The sequence below is a fragment of the Aptenodytes patagonicus genome, chromosome 2 (genome assembly GCF_965638725.1).
Source record: "Aptenodytes patagonicus chromosome 2, bAptPat1.pri.cur, whole genome shotgun sequence".
NCBI classification, from domain to species: domain Eukaryota; kingdom Metazoa; phylum Chordata; class Aves; order Sphenisciformes; family Spheniscidae; genus Aptenodytes; species Aptenodytes patagonicus.
In genome coordinates, this window is record NC_134950.1 from 36,027,287 (window position 1) to 36,043,030 (window position 15,744).

At 39.4% G+C, this 15,744-nt stretch overlaps 1 protein-coding gene across 6 annotated transcripts in view; it reads left to right on the forward strand.

The window, feature by feature from the left end:
- STAU2 (staufen double-stranded RNA binding protein 2) overlaps window positions 1–15,744 on the forward strand; it is a 178,013-nt gene that overhangs the window by 49,704 nt on the left and 112,565 nt on the right. For all 6 annotated transcript variants that reach the window (XM_076329542.1, XM_076329539.1, XM_076329544.1 and 3 more), the window contains exons 6-7: window positions 6,531–6,690; window positions 11,795–11,902. In XM_076329542.1, coding sequence (XP_076185657.1) covers window positions 6,531–6,690; window positions 11,795–11,902 — 268 coding nt within the window. The remainder of the gene's footprint in view (window positions 1–6,530; window positions 6,691–11,794; window positions 11,903–15,744) is intronic.

Sequence of the window (15,744 nt, forward strand, 5' to 3'; positions counted from 1 at the left end):
AGATCTAGCTCCAGAAGGAGGATGCAGCTCTCCAGACCTTCAGCTGCAGGGAGTGCTGGAAACTGGGATGGGGAGACAGTGGTCTTGTCTGCAGGAGTGTGCACTGTCAGAGGATCTCTATTACCAAGTAAAGGAGATGCAGGAAGATGTCAGCAAACTGTGCTGACATCACTAGAGCTGATGAGTAAGAGATCAATTGGATCTTCTCTGAGAGCCTGCAGGTACAAGAGTCTGAACCCCCAACCATACCAAAGGAGGAGCACGGAGAATCAGTGCTTATTGGGCTGGGAAATGGGGAGTCCTGTGATGGCAAAGGCTGGAAGCTTGTAACTTTTGGCACCAGGAGGAAGGTTTCTGCTCCACCTGCAGATCTGCAACTACAGGTTCAGAGCCATGGCATCAGATGAAGGCCTGGGAGCTCTTGAAGCATCAAATCCAGCCAAGCCTGAGTCCTGCAGCAGCACCAGAAGGAAGCAGCAAGTGATAATAGTGGGCAACTTCCTACCACCAGGGATGGAGACCACCATCTGTGAACCTGACCTGCTGTGCAGGGAGGTTTGCTTCTCACCGAGGGCTTGAATTGGGACATTGTGGAGAGACTGCCAAGGGTTGTCTGTCCCTCAGACTATTACCTACTACTGTTCTTCATTGTGCCACCAATGATACTGCAAGGGGACATGTGGAGCATAACAAGCATGACTACAGAGATTTGATTTTTACAACTGTGGCATGCTTGAAAGAGACAGGATCCACCTGGCCAAGTAGAGCAAGCATCTTTATCAACAGGTTGGCCAATCTGGTCAAGAGAGCTTTAAAATGATGGAGAGTGGAGTTGACTTATAACCAAGTGAGGAAGTGGTGGACCAATTTAGTAAACAAAGACTTAAGGATGATGTTGACAGGAGAGACCCTAAAACCAACAAAACAGAGCTGAAGGGGTCCCACCCCAAGTGTGTGCACACAAGTAAGGAAAAACCTACAGGACAGCATGATGGAGGAAGTCCTTATACCCTTTCTGGGAAATCAGTACACTTGGGTTCCTATCTGAAGTGCCAGTACACTAACACACTTAGCACAGAGAACGAACAGGAGGAATGAGAGGTCTGTGTGCAGCTGCTGCAGGGCTACAACCTCACTGGAATCACAGAGGCATGGTGGTATAGCTCACACAAATGGAGTGCTGCAATCGATGCATACGGGCTCTTTAGGAAGGACAGACCAGGGTGGCAAGGGCAGAGTGTTGTCCTTTATGTGAGAGAGCGGTGGGAATGCATGGAGCTCTGCCTGGGGATGAGTGATGAGACAGCTGATAGTTTATGGGTCAGGATTGGAGGCCATACCAATGCGGGCAATGTTGCGGTGGGTGTCTCATACAGACTGAATGATCAATAAGAAGTAGATGAGGTCTTTTCTTTTTCAGGTAACTGGAAGAAAGTTCATGGCCACAGGCCCTGGTCCTCATGGGGGACTTTAACCACCCCAGTATGTTGTTGGAGGGACATTATGGCATACAAGCAATCCAGGAGGTTTCTGGAGTACATCAGTGACAACTTTCTGACATAGACGATTGAGGAATCAGTGAGGAGGGGCACTCCTGCTGGAGCCCACACTTTCAAACAAAGAAGAACTGGTCAGGGATGTGAAGGTTGGGGTCAGTGCAGTGACCACGACATAGTGACAGGATCTTGAGAGAACAAGGCAAATACCACATATCACAAACTGGACTTCAGGATAGCAGACTTGGGTCTCTTCAGAGACCTGCTTGGAAGAATCCCAGGGGATACGGTCCTGAAGAGAGGAGAAGTCCAGGAGAGCATGTCAAGCTTCACCTCCTCCAAGCTCAAGAACAGTTTAACCGTCCATCCTGACATGCAGGTGGTCAAGCAAAGGCAGCAGGAAGCCTGCATGGATGAACAAGGAACCTCTGACTAAACTCAAACAGGGTTTGTGACTCAGATGAGGTGACCCAGGATGAATATAGAGACACTGTACAAGTGTGCAGGTATGGGGTTAGGAAAACTGAAGTCCATCTGGAGTTGAATGTGGAAAGGGATGTGAAGGGCAACAAGACGGGCTTCTACAGCAGCAAAAGGAAGACTAGAGACTCACTGTTGAGTGGGGCAGGGGACCTGATGCAAAGGACATGGAAAAGATGGAGGTACTCGGAATGCCTTCATCTCAGTTTTTACTGATAAGACTGGCCTTCAGGAGTCCCAGGTCCCTGACATCAGTGGGAAAGTCTGGAGCAGGTAGGACTTACCCTTGATGGAGGAGGATCAGGTTGGGGAACATTTAAACAGACAGGACGGATCCATGAGGCCTGATGGGATGCACCCATGAGTGCTGAGGGAGCTGAATGGTGTCATAGGGATGCCACTCTTGATTATCTTTGAAAGATTGATGTGATTGGGGAGGTTTCTGAGGACTGGAAGAAAGCAAATTTCACTCCTATTTTCATGAAGGGCAAGAAGAAGGATCTGGGAAAATAATAAGTCAGTCAGCCTCACTTCAATCCCTGAGAAGATGATGGGGGAAATGATCTTGAAAACCATTTCTGAGCATATTAAGAATGACAGGCCACTGTAAGTAGTCAGCATGGATTTAAGAAGGTAAGATTGTGCATGACCAATCTGATAGCCTTATACAGTGAGATTGTTAGCTCGGTGGATGAGAGAAAAGAAGCAGGTGTTGTTTATCTTGACTTTATCAAGGCTTCTGACACTGTCTCTTATAACATCCTCATTGACAAACTCGTCAAGTATGGCCTAGATAAATGGACAGTGAGGCAGTTTGAAAACTGGCTGAACTGCCTGGCTCAAAGGGTTGTGATCAGTGGCACAAAGTGTAGCTGGAGGCTGGTCATTAGTGGTGTACACCAGTGGTCAATACTGGGGCCAGTATTGTTTAATACCTTCATTAATGATCTGGATGATGTGGCAGAGTGTACCCTCAGCAAGTTTTCAGATGATACAAACCTGGGAGGAGTGGCTGATGCACCAGAGGGCTCCTCTGCCATCCAGAGGGACCTCGACAGGCAGGAGAAGTAGGCAGGAGAAGTAGGCGGATGGTAACTTGATGAAGTTCAACAAAGGGAAATGCAAATCCCTGCACCTGGGCAGGAGCAACCCCATACATCACTACATAATGGAGGCAACTAGCTGGAAAGCAGCTTTGCGGAAAAGGACCTGGGTGTCCTGGTGGACACCAAGTTAAACATGAGCCAGCAATGTGCCCTTGCAACAAAGGCGGCCAACAGCATCCTGGGCTGTATTTAGAAGAATGTTGTCAACAGCTTGAGGGAGGTCACCCTTCCCATCTACTCGGCTCTGGTAAGGGGCTACATCTGGAGTGCTGGGTATAGTTTTGGGCTCCCCAGTACAAGAAAGACATGGACATACCAGTGCAAATTTGGTGAAGGGCCACTAAAATGATTAAGGGACTGGAGCATCTCTCATCTGAGGAGAGAGTGAGAGAGCTGGGACTGGTTAGCCAGGAGAAGAGAAGGCTCAGGGGGATCTTATCAATGTGTATAAAATACGTGAAGGGGATGAGTAAAGAAGGTGGAGCCAGGCTCTTTTTAGTGGTATCCAGTGAAAAAGAGGCACAAACTGAAATACAACAAATTCCATTTAATCATAAGAAAAGACTTTTTTACTGTGCAGGTGGTCAAACACCAGAGCAGACTGCCAGACAGGTTGAATCAACCACCCTTGGAGGTACTCAAAACCCAATGGAAAGTGGCCCTGAGCAGTCTGCTCTAACTGACCTGCTTTGAGCAGCGGGGGTTGGACTAGAGGATCTCCAGAGGTCATTTCCTACCTCAACTATTCTATGTTTCTGTGGTAAACTAAGAAAAGACTTTCAGAGGAATCACATTAGTGGTGTAGAAGAGCCAGGGACAGACAGCTCTAAGCCAGCTGTGGAAGAAGTGGAGTTGATGGTGACTATGCTGATGAAGCTTTAATTATTTTTCCCTTGATTTTAAATAATTGTAATATTTTTCACTTTGGAAATATAGTTTGACCTATGTTTGGTGTCAAAGGCCTTTTCCTGATTCTTAGATTTAAATTCTTTCAAGGTATTGTTTACATCTATTGCCTGCATATTCCCTAAATTTATTCTTAATATTCCCTAAAACAATATTGCAAACCAAATAAAACTAATAAATCTAAGGAAAATGTTGATACAGGAAGCATTTTATATACACTCATTAAGTGAAGGGAAAGGGTGAAATTCTCCCTTTCACTTTACCATTCTTTTTGAGGTAAATCTCAGTCTGAAGCCACTGTACTTTTTTATTGTAGATTTTGTCACATTGATAGTGTCTTGGTACTGTGTTTGTACCTTTTAGAAGCAGAGGGAGGCAGAAGGTGAATGCTATATGTCAGAAGCAACGGAGGACACAGTGGCATGGCATAGAAATTAACGTTCTTGAACTACCTGTTTCTTTGGTTTGACAGCTGCTTTGTTAACGAATGGCACCGTGGTGCTTCAGTTTCATTATGCATGTAGGAGCTTTGTAACATTCTTCCAGAAAGAGTGGTCAAAACGCTGAACGGGTTGCCCAGAGATGTTGCGGAAAGTTCATCCTTGGAGATGTCCACAATACCCTGGACAATGCCTGAACAAGACAGTGTAACTTCAGAGCTTGACCCTGCTTTGGGCAATGCGTTGGACCAGATAACCTCCAGGAGCCTTTCCAACCTGAGTTATTTTATAATTTTATGAAAATGTTACATAAGCAACTGCATTTCCAGGCCTTAATAATTCCCTATAACTGTGTTAAACTGTAAACAGGAAAGCAAAGTAAATACCCGCTTTTTGCATGTCGTAAAGGCAACTTAGCTCACCCCTCCAAGGCCCTATAGCCAGAGGCTTGTTGGAGCCAGTATTATGGTTTTGCTCTTTCCATATAAATGTATTTTTAGAATTAGGCACAAAGTTCAGGGACACTGAGACTGGGGTGCTTATTCACACTTGTTTTGGTTTGAAGTGTGCTGCTATCTGAAAAACTTTTTATTTTGTTTTATAGTTGAAACAAATCTGTTCCAATTATTAATGAAAAGTCAGAAAGTCTTCATACAAAAAAAATCACCATCCATGTCAACAGATGAAAATGGAGAGAGCATGCTTTAATAAGGGTCCTTTAAGAGGAAGAAGAAAAATGTAGTACTTTGTTGCTGTGCTTTTGAGTGATTCTCGTTTTGTTGTGACAGACCTAGCTTTTGGCCACGCTTCTGGAATACTGGGCTTTTTTACATTGCCATAAAATATGTACAAGTTATTTGTCATAAATGAGAAACCATTTCTGATAGGTATATATTTTTCCAAGGACTAAATCTCCAGTGTGTTAGAAAAGCCTTTGTTTGAGGAAGGAGCACAGGCAGACTAGACCACAGAGCGAAGAGTATGAAGCAAATTCCCTCACCTATGTAGGATATAATTAGAGGACTTTTTGGAAATGTTCTCTTAAAAGATTATAATTTTAGCAGCAACTAGAATTAATTATCTGTGCTGAATTGTTTTTTCCGAGTCTGGGAGGGAAATAACTTCTTTTCTGTAGAAATTGCTTATGTGGACAAGCTTTTACATTTAGTTGTCACAGTGCTGTGACAGGATCTCCCAAACCCAAGAATAGCATTACGTCTCTTCATTTGCTGCTAGCGAGAGACAGGTTTCAGGGTAGGGAGTATGGGTTGGGTTAGCTATTTTTATTACTGAAAATAGAGATGTGGAGTTGATGATATGAATAAAGATACTGCTTTCTTTGAGGAATAATAGCTGTGCCGGTTCATAGGAAAATGTTTGATTTTTTGCTTTATCTTTCTTTTGGTGCCTTTCAGACATATTCAGAAAAACAAACCCTGCCATTATATTTGGAAATTTTTCTGTAGGAAGGAAAAAAAAGGAAAACAATGTGGTGGTGATTGCTGCTTTTCTTTCAGTGCCCAGAAAATTTTTGGCTATTACAGTGTTGGAGGAGAGCTTCTCCCTATCCTCTGTTACGCTTTGGAAGAGAACCCCTTCTTATCCTCTACAACAATTTCAATACTTGAGCTTTAAAAAGAGGCTAGAAGTACATTGTCCAGGTCCCTCACTCTCTGCCATCTGACTTTTTATCGTCCCCAAGAGCTAAGCTATGCCGGCACGTTTCAGATGAGAGACCTCACAATCCTTCTTCCTCCATGCTACTTTCCTGTGGGACAGGAGTTGCCTCCCAGGCACGGCTTCCACTGGAGCTTTCAGTCCTCCTTATGTTTAATCTTCTCAAGACTCAAACCAAGAAGAGAGCAGAGCTGGGCTGTTAGCCTGAAGTATAGTAGAGCTCGTTGAAGAGCTGGTTTGCACATAGGAGCTGCCGTCAGAGTTACCGACGGTCTGGCTGAGGAGCAGTCATGTGTTTGAGTGTTAGTTCTTACTCTGTGAGAAAAGATAATGTTGTATCCCTAACTACTGCTCTATATTACATAAAATTGATGGTTAAAATTCATAACTTGTATTGCTGTTTTCTTTTCATGACTTCTTTCCAGGTATCACTGCCCAGTGCCTAAAATTTTCTATGTCCAGTTAACTGTTGGCAACAGCGAGTTTTTTGGTGAAGGAAAGACTCGTCAAGCTGCTAGACATAATGCTGCAATGAAGGCCCTTCAAGCTCTCCAGAATGAACCTATTCCAGAAAAATTACCTCAGGTTTGTGTTTCAGAAAACTGTTCCTAATCTTCATGTTAAGATATTTAATTGCCAGTTTTTCAATGTTTAATTTTTAGTGGGTTTTTTTTTCATATTAGCCTCAGTAATTAGAGAAGCAATACTAACAAATTGTTAGTGTTATTTCTTTATAATAGCACACCTGACATGAAACTAGACTTAAATAACAAAAAAGTAGGCATTTTAAAGATGGGATTGTCAACAGTGATGAAGCAAAAAATAAAATAAAATAAATAAAATAAAATATGTGAGATTATACCAAAAGTGGAGAAAATGTCCATTTAATCAGTGGCTTCATGGAGAATGAATTATTAATCTTGAATGTATGTTGTGCTCTGAATGTGATCTTTACAGTTGAAATTACTTGCCCCAGTGTACCTAAGAACCTGACGGAGCTCACTGACAGCTACTGATCACCTATCTGATGGTTTTAGGCTTTTAGCTACTTAGTACTTTTTTAAATAGCTAGCTTTCTCACTGCTGTGTTTGTAAGTGGTGTATATTGCTACTTAAAAATGAAAACATTGTGTCATATTTTAAAAAATATCAGAAAAATTAATCTCCAAATATTCTTTGCAAATTGAAAGGACAAATGTAATAAAGTTGCCCAGTCAAATAAGCCAAAATAAATGCATGAGGAGACAATCTTTTTATTTTGTACAGTCTTTCTGATGATGCCTGTTGAACCCCTCTGCATAGTACAAAACATTACTAATAGTATCTTCAGTGTCTTGTGTGGTAATTTTGAGCTGCTTTTTAAGAATGGAAATAATTTTCTGTATTAAAAAAAAAATCTTTGTTCTTCCTGCCTCACCCTGCGTCTATGTCCTCTGTTTGATCCAAAGAGAGTTTGACTCACCCTTTTGTTTTGTGATATTATTTTTCTGGATCAGGAAATTCTCTTCAAAATCACGTACTGTAACTAATATTGATTTTTTTTTTTTTTTAACAGGAAAGCTATTAAAAAAGAATATGTAAAGTCTTAGGAGGAATCCTTGTTTCCTTTCTCATTGTTAATTCCCTTCCTTTCTCTTTTGGTTTCCAGACAAATGTATTGGTTGATAATGAATCCTTAGCACAAATCTGAGTGGAAATTTCATATTATTGAAACATATTTTTAGCTCAGCGTATTCTTAGTTTTTGAAAATAATATATTTAATATTATATTTTATCAAAAGAATCTTTGAATTCAAGATATCCATTAATCAGAATGGAATTAAACCACTAAGTGCATAGGATAGTAAGTAGTAGATGGAAGTAAATAATATATATATAAGTAGCATGGATATGTACCTGGTTTATATACTGAGTTTTCATAGCCTATGTACATATGTAATTTACCTAGCAAAAGTAATAAAATCTTTAATTAACATTCTTGCCTAATTGGGTCTATTTAGTGTCTATTTACATCAGTGTCTGTTAGGATGTGCAGGCTTTTAGAAGATGTAGTCATGGCAAATTGAGTTTCCTAAATTCTTGTAGCATACTGTAGTGTTGTCTCTCTCATGAGCTAATGAAGTAACTTCATTCTTCTCTTCACCACCATAAGTTATATATGTAAACTGAATCAAATCCACAGTTAGCTATGAGAAAAATAGGGACAACTTATCAGGAGACAATACTGTAGACTAGCTGAGACATTCACATAGTGCTCGCAAGACCTGTGGGAGCACTGTGAGTTTCTGGTGCAACAGTTGAAGACCACTTGGGATACTGTAGGATCTCAATAACAGGTGTCTGTGGTTAGGAGACCACATCGAGTCCTCAGTCAGGAAAACCTCTGTGGCTGGATCATGCTGAGGGTAAAGGAAGCTGGTTGTGGGCTAGTCATGAAGAAACATCTCTGTCACTTCATGCGTTAGAGTTGTAGGCGACTGGAGAAGGCTGGAGATGACACTATGCCCAGGTCATGATGGAGTACGAAGAGCTGCACGTGGAGCTGAGTGTAGCTCTGCAGAGAACTGGAGGTTGGTTGAAGTGGAGTTTAAGGGCTTCATGGTGCCAAGGTTCAGGCTCCTCCCTGCTGCTGGTCGTGTGAAGTGCACGCAGGGCTGCTACACAGTGGTGGGATGTGCCCTCATGATAGAACATGGTCCAGCTCAGTAAAACTCTGCTTTCTTCAGCAGAACTGACCTGCTTGGGTCTGCCATGGAAGATGATTGATTCACCATTCCTCAAACATCACGCGTGGATCAAAGCCAGTATACATTAGAGTCTGGCTGGCCTCAATTACATGACTGATTGAGCTTCTTTCTCTCCCAGTCACTGCCACTGTGCTTCCAATGAGAGCAGAGAGGGGAGAGAGGACAAACCTGCTCGTACCGATCTAGCCCTGCATCCCATTAGTAACTCGGTGAAATTCACTGGAATAGGATCCATGGAATATAGCGCAGTAAATACACAGCTTTACCTTTGGCCTTCATAACCGTGTTTGCTTAATGCAGGCTTCTGTATATTCTTCTTTCATTTCGAAAGACCCTTTTTTCCCCCCCTTTTTTTTTTAACTTAGTTAAGGATACATTTTTTTATCCATATTAAACCATTGAAGAGGAATATTGCCATCTTAATACTTCATTGCGCAAACGTTCAGAAGAACGTAAGGTGAGCAGAAACAAGAAGTAATCAGCAAACAGGGCAGGGTTACAGGTGCATGTGAACCTGCTTTCATAAAAGAGCTATTGTGTGTCTGCCAAAGCGCCCCTGCTGTCTCATAGATGTGAGGCTGAGAAAGGCCTTACAATTAAAGTGTCAGTTGTGGAATGAGGATCAAATTTAAATCCAAAGTACTTGAGACACTCCTGAACATATTTTATCTTCCTTAGGGAAGTCACATGACTAAGGCTTGAAACTGTATTGCTCAGTACTGAGGTCTAAGCCTTACAGTCTATCGTCCTCCCTAGTATCCACTCACAGATAGGCTCTCTACTGCGTTTGGTGGAAAAATATGCAAGGAGTGAAATTGTAAGGGCAGAAGGGACAATCGGGGATTTTCTGGACTGATGTGTTTGTTTTAATCATGAAATTTTAAACAGTAATTTCTACATTAGACTCTATATATCTGGTTAAGCTAGAGTATAGCTAGAAAACCTAAAAATTCTTGACTTAAAGGCTTGGTGACAGTCCAGTGGGCTTTATATTATTTTATGTAAATTATGCCAGTGATTGATTATTACCCATTTCAAAGATAATTTGCAAGGTATTTCTTCTAAATTCACTTAGCTTCATTTTCTATCTAATTGCTATTTTCTTATCTTTGCTAAACGTGACAAACAGATATCAAAAATCTCTCCCCATATACATTTACAGATTATGCTTAAGTAATTTTGAATCTTTTTGCAGAACTGGTTGTTTCCGTAGTGTCTTAGTGTAAAGTTATTTTTTCTAATCAGTAGTTCATCCTTGTGGCTTTTTTTGTCAGCTTTTCAGATTATCAGTGTCCTTTATAAAACACAAACTTAATTGAATACAATACTGAGTAAGAGTCTCACTAAGGTTTTTTACAGAATAGTAGTACCCCACTCTTTATGTTTGAGGTTCTTTATATCCCCAAAATATATTTTTACTGTTAAATATTGTCTTTTTAACTCTGTTCAATTGATCTTTCCCAGTGAACCTAGGTCCTTCACTGAATCAATGCTTTTTCTGTCCTATAAATAATGACCTACGTTCTTGATTTCAGTGGGACTTTACATTTCATTATATGAAGTGAGCTAGAGGTCCTTACATAATTTCATTCTAACTACCCTTGTTACTGCTTTGCACTGCACCCTTTATTTTCAGCAGATTCTATAAACTGTGTAAATTTTTGGTTTGTATTTAGCTCCAGATCAATGTCAGGGATGTAAATTGCTTTTTCAGACTCAAAATTTTGCAAAAATTTAATGAGACAAAAAGTGCTCCAAGTCTGCGTGCTGTAGCTAACTGCTGCATTTTTGGTCCTGCATTATCTTAAAGATTAATAATTAACAAATGGTAGATAAAAGATTGATAAATTTCATTGTTAATGTGAAGAACCTAATGTTTTTTTAATGTTATTTTATAACTTCAGTATCTGGATTTTTTAGCTATGCTGGTGGTTGAAGATTTAGATCAGACTTTGTTATGTAAGATGGAAATTCTGCAGGAATCCATCTAATTCAGCCCAAGTTTCTTTGATGTTTACCTCCACTAATAAAAAATAAGGAGCCTGGCCAAGGTTACATGGTTGTTGAGACATCCCAGTTTGAAACATTTGGGGCTTTGCAGTTTGAAAGTAGCTGAAAGTGCAGCCTCTGAGAACTAAGGAAGATGTGGCCTGGGGGACAAACACCAAAAGGTAGCGGTTGCAGAAGGCAATCTTTGACTGATCCCCATGCGGGTGGTTGTCTCAGAAAAATAAGACTTACCTAAAGTGCAAAGCAAAGCTGAATTTTAGGCAGGATAATGTTTGCATGTGTCTTTTGTTGTTTTATCTCTTAGCCTCTCTGTTTGTTATGTTCCTATGGATAAATAAATAATGTTCTGTGTTGAGCAAGCTGTTCTCTGTCACTACCTTTTCACACTGGTCATAACTCCCAGAGGGAAGTCGATGGAGGGGCCATTAACCAGCTGGACCTGCTGAGGACACCTGTAACCTGGTGACCCAGTCAAAGTGTGGGGGTGATTCACTGAATTTCTTCTGAGAGAAGTACAGTCTTCTGTACTTTCCAAGAAGTACAGAAGACATCTTCCTTGCTTGGGAGTACCCACAGAGAGACTGAGCGACAGGTCAAAGGATCTGTTTGATCCTCATGTTCGACACAAGAAATGTGTATTCAGATGATTATTATCCATGTCATTAATAAGACTAAAATCCATAGAAGTTATTTTGCCATCTATCATTAATTTATCAATTAATGTGTATGTGTTCCTTTATTATGAAGCATAAGTGCATTATATATGGCTTCATGGTCAGCGGGTGTCTGATAATGAAGTGCTGAGACAGATGTACAAATGCTGATTTACAGCATGACAGGAGAACTCAAAAGTCTTTGAGAAATCGGGAGAGAAGCATATATTTTTTTATCTTCTAAAAATTGTGATATGATTATGTATTCTTCATTTTCAGAATGGAGAAACAGGAAAAGAATCAGAAGAAGATAAAGATGCAAACAAGTCTGAGATCAGTGTAGTGTTTGAAATTGCTTTGAAGCGCAATATACCTGTCAGTTTTGAGGTATGTGTTACATATTTATCTGTTTGTGAAGAAAGTATTAAAAAAAAGTGCCACTAAACCTCAACACAGTTAATAATATTAATACATTATGAATATGACATTTAAATTCATGCAAGGTATAAAAAAAATTGGTAGTGTATCAGAGTCTAAGACACTGAGTTTTTACTATTAAATTAGATGCTCTTTCAGAAGTATGAGAGACTTAATATTTGGTTGCAAACAAGTGAATGGCAGAAAGACAGTTCAAGCGTCTTCTGTATAGTGCTGTGGGATTAGAATCAGTAGCCACGCTCAATCTGATTTGAAATCATCTTCAAAACAGTCAGCCAAAGTCTTTCCTTTAACTGTAGGCAGTCATACACTACAGAAGTTCCCATTGAAACGCTTCGCATCCGATACGCTGTTTTCAGAAAGTCATGAGTATCTTTTTATCTTCCACAGTTTGACTCCTTATCTATCTCTCCTTAAGCCTTCATGATTTTTTCTTTTTCTCATTTCATATGATTTTATCTATGAACCTGCTTCTGACACCTTTGTTTACCTTAAGTAATAAAGAATATTTGGAATAGCTCCAATGCTATCAATGAACTAACTACAGGAGAATGAGTGATAGTAACAGGAAAATTTTTCCGATGAGAAAGTTCTTACACAAACTGGTTGTAAAAATCTAACGTTGTGGTAGGAACCACCAGACTTTCAAGCTGGTTTTTTTTCTTTTTTTTTTTTTTTAAATGCAGAAAATGCTAACGTAAGTGGCTCTTTAAAGTTTTATTTTTCTGCCTTTTGTTTTGCATTTAAACTGAGTATATATGAAGGACGTGGGTAGTACCTATACTCGTGATGGTTATTTTCTGCAGTACTTTTTCCTTTTGAAGTATAGGCACATATTTTCATGCCAAAAAAATAAATTATGCTGTGGCATGCCTTACAATGTGCTGTATGCAGTTTACTGACATGTTTGGCCCATATCCATGAGTCGGCCAATGCCAAATGAGTTATTTGGACCTTCTTAGAAATCTGAGAAATCTCTCAGAAGGTAGGTAAGAGAGCCAAAGACAAAGAATATTGTTTATGACTAAGGAATTCCTCAGTATAACAAATGCATATATGTTTCATATATATGGTCTATGTAATATGGACTAATTAGAAAGTTAAGAGAATGTAAAATCTTGAGGATAAAACTGGGGTATCTGGGGGTGTTGGTGTATCGATTTGCAACTACGTGGAAAGAACATAACTCTCATATAAGATCAGACATAATGGAAACACATGCCTGTATTTCAAAAAGGAAGCTCATAATTAACGTTTCAGTTTTCACACATCATTTTCTATCTTAAGTATTTAAAAGTATTTGGAATAGTTCCATACACATCAATACACTAAAATACAAGGAGATGAATGGTCACGGGTCACAGAATAGCTTGGAGGTTGGAAAGAAAAGAGGGATAGCGCTTTGAATGTCTTCTTAACTTCATTCCTCTGTTTCAGCTTATTTAAGGGAGAGCATTTGGTAAGGAAAGAATGAAGGCAGAGATACTTAGTACAGGAAAAGTGTAATGTGTCACTTGCCAAAGAATGTTAACAACATTGAAAAAAGACAGTTTCTTGCTCTCCTTGACAGGTTTTGTGTTATTTCCTGCCTTTAAATCTAAGTATAGGTGACATTCTTAAATAGAGTTTTGATTCAACTTCGTACTGGCTTATATTTCAATAAAACTGCTAAGCAATTATGGGTAATCCCCAGGATCTGATGTTTCTAATAGGATTTTATTTACAAATGGTTTTGTGTTATTCCAGGCAGGCATCAAAGCTTTCTCTAGCTTTTTTTGTGTGATAGCTATAAAATGATCTGCCTTTTCTTCATCTGACGAAGCGTTAGCCAATGTTCCAACAGTGCTGTGTTATGCAACTAAGTAATGGTGATAAAGATATGTAAAGTTCTGTGTAAACATGTCCTCAGAATTGCACAAGGGGTGGAAAATAGGGAGAGCATGCAGAACCCCGTGGGTTTCTTCCGTCTGTCCTGTTTTGTGTAGTATGGCTAGTTTTAATTGCCTAGGAACTTCAGGATGAGTTTTAAGGAATTTCTATCTACTAAATCGCATTCAATTCTAACAAAGAAAAAGCTTTACTCCATACTTCCCACTGGTGCATCCTTAGCTAACCTTTATTCATCAACTTTTAAGTCAAAATGCAACTCCTCTAAGGCATTTGTGGGACTCTCAATGAACAATTTTTAGGGAGGGATACAAAACTGATTGCTGTAGGAATTGTTAGAAACCTGTAAAATGGTCATTTTGCTTCTTATTCCCTCCTTGACAGTAGGCTAAAATCTTGCTTTTTTCGGTTCTCTTGCAACATATACATTTTTTATTTCTGACTTGTCAGTAAGGAGTTGGGTGAGCCTAGAAGATGTAACTGAGGTCAACAACTTCAGGTATTAGAATGTGTTGGGGTGTTTCAGATTGTTGTTTTATTTTCAGTATTTTCCTTTGGATTGGAGTGTTCTTTCTTTAGAATAGCAAATACAATAATATATTTTTTTCATTATCAATATCAGGAGCGAGGGGATAGAGTGCCTGAACAAGCAAATTTTCTGCCCCTCCATCCCCTTCCAGTGTTCTGCTGGGAAGAAGAGTTGCAGTTTCTTGTGTCCCAGTCTTATCACAGCGAGGCAGAGATTCTGTATTTTGAACCAGGAACAGATCAAATTGCTGATTCTGGGAGACTGAGCAAGTTCTCAGTGGGAAGTTTCACACCCATCTGGCTCCTGCTCTCCTGGGGATTAAGGCTTTCAGACTGGATGATTGACATACTGAGTAGCCCTCACTTGGGTTTTGCATGATGGTCACCCTTCCTCACTCCAGTTTTAATAAAACATCCAGACTTCCTTTTTTATTTTTTTTTTTTAAACTGGGAAAATCTGGTATGTCTGCCCGCACAAGCACATGGAAATATACTGGTGTTTTAAAATTTCTAAATAATCGTGGATGTAGGTGACCTGCTTTTGTTGACCTGCTTTTTGTCTCCTTTATTATCTTTTTTTGATGTCCATGTAATCTTGTTGTAATCTTTTGAGTTTTCTACCTGGAGTCTTATTAATAATTGAAGCAGCGTTGCTCTTTCGTTGTAATCGTACTGCTGTTTTTCATTTGTCAGCATGATTCATTAAGTTGAGCCAAATTCACTCTTGATGTAACTTGACCTTAGATGTGTTTTGGCCCCATGTGTTTTCTCTTGCTGGAGTTATTCTTTAAATCAGTGGAACAGAAAAAGAAAAGTGTATTGAACTGTCACCCTTAATCAAATTCTCAGCTTTAAATTAGCCATGATTTGGTCCACGGGTCGTATCTTTCAACTGAGGAAATAGTTTAATGTACTAATGCATATAGTGTTCTTGGATAGCAAAGGCTGAATTTCTTTTTAGTGTTTTCTGTCCCTAGGCTTATAGCACAACTGTTTGAAATCATGTGGAGTAAAAAGATATAAAATCTGGGGTTAACCAAAAATGTTGTTAGGTAATTTTTTTTTTTGCTAAATTACCAAACTTGGATGTATAGCTTGATCCGGATCCCGTCTGAATCCTATGGAGTTCATTCCATTGACAACACAGACTTTTTTTCATTTGCATACTAACAAAGAAACAGTTTTGAATGTTTTCCAGGCAATTATTTACCTTGTGTCACATACTTAAAAGTTTAAAAGATGAAAAACACACCGGCATACATTAGTTTTATATTAAGAAATATATTTTCAAGTATATGAAAATATAATCTGGTTTTGTATTAACATTCTTTTTCATATATATATATTTGTGTGTATTTATATATATATATGAGAAA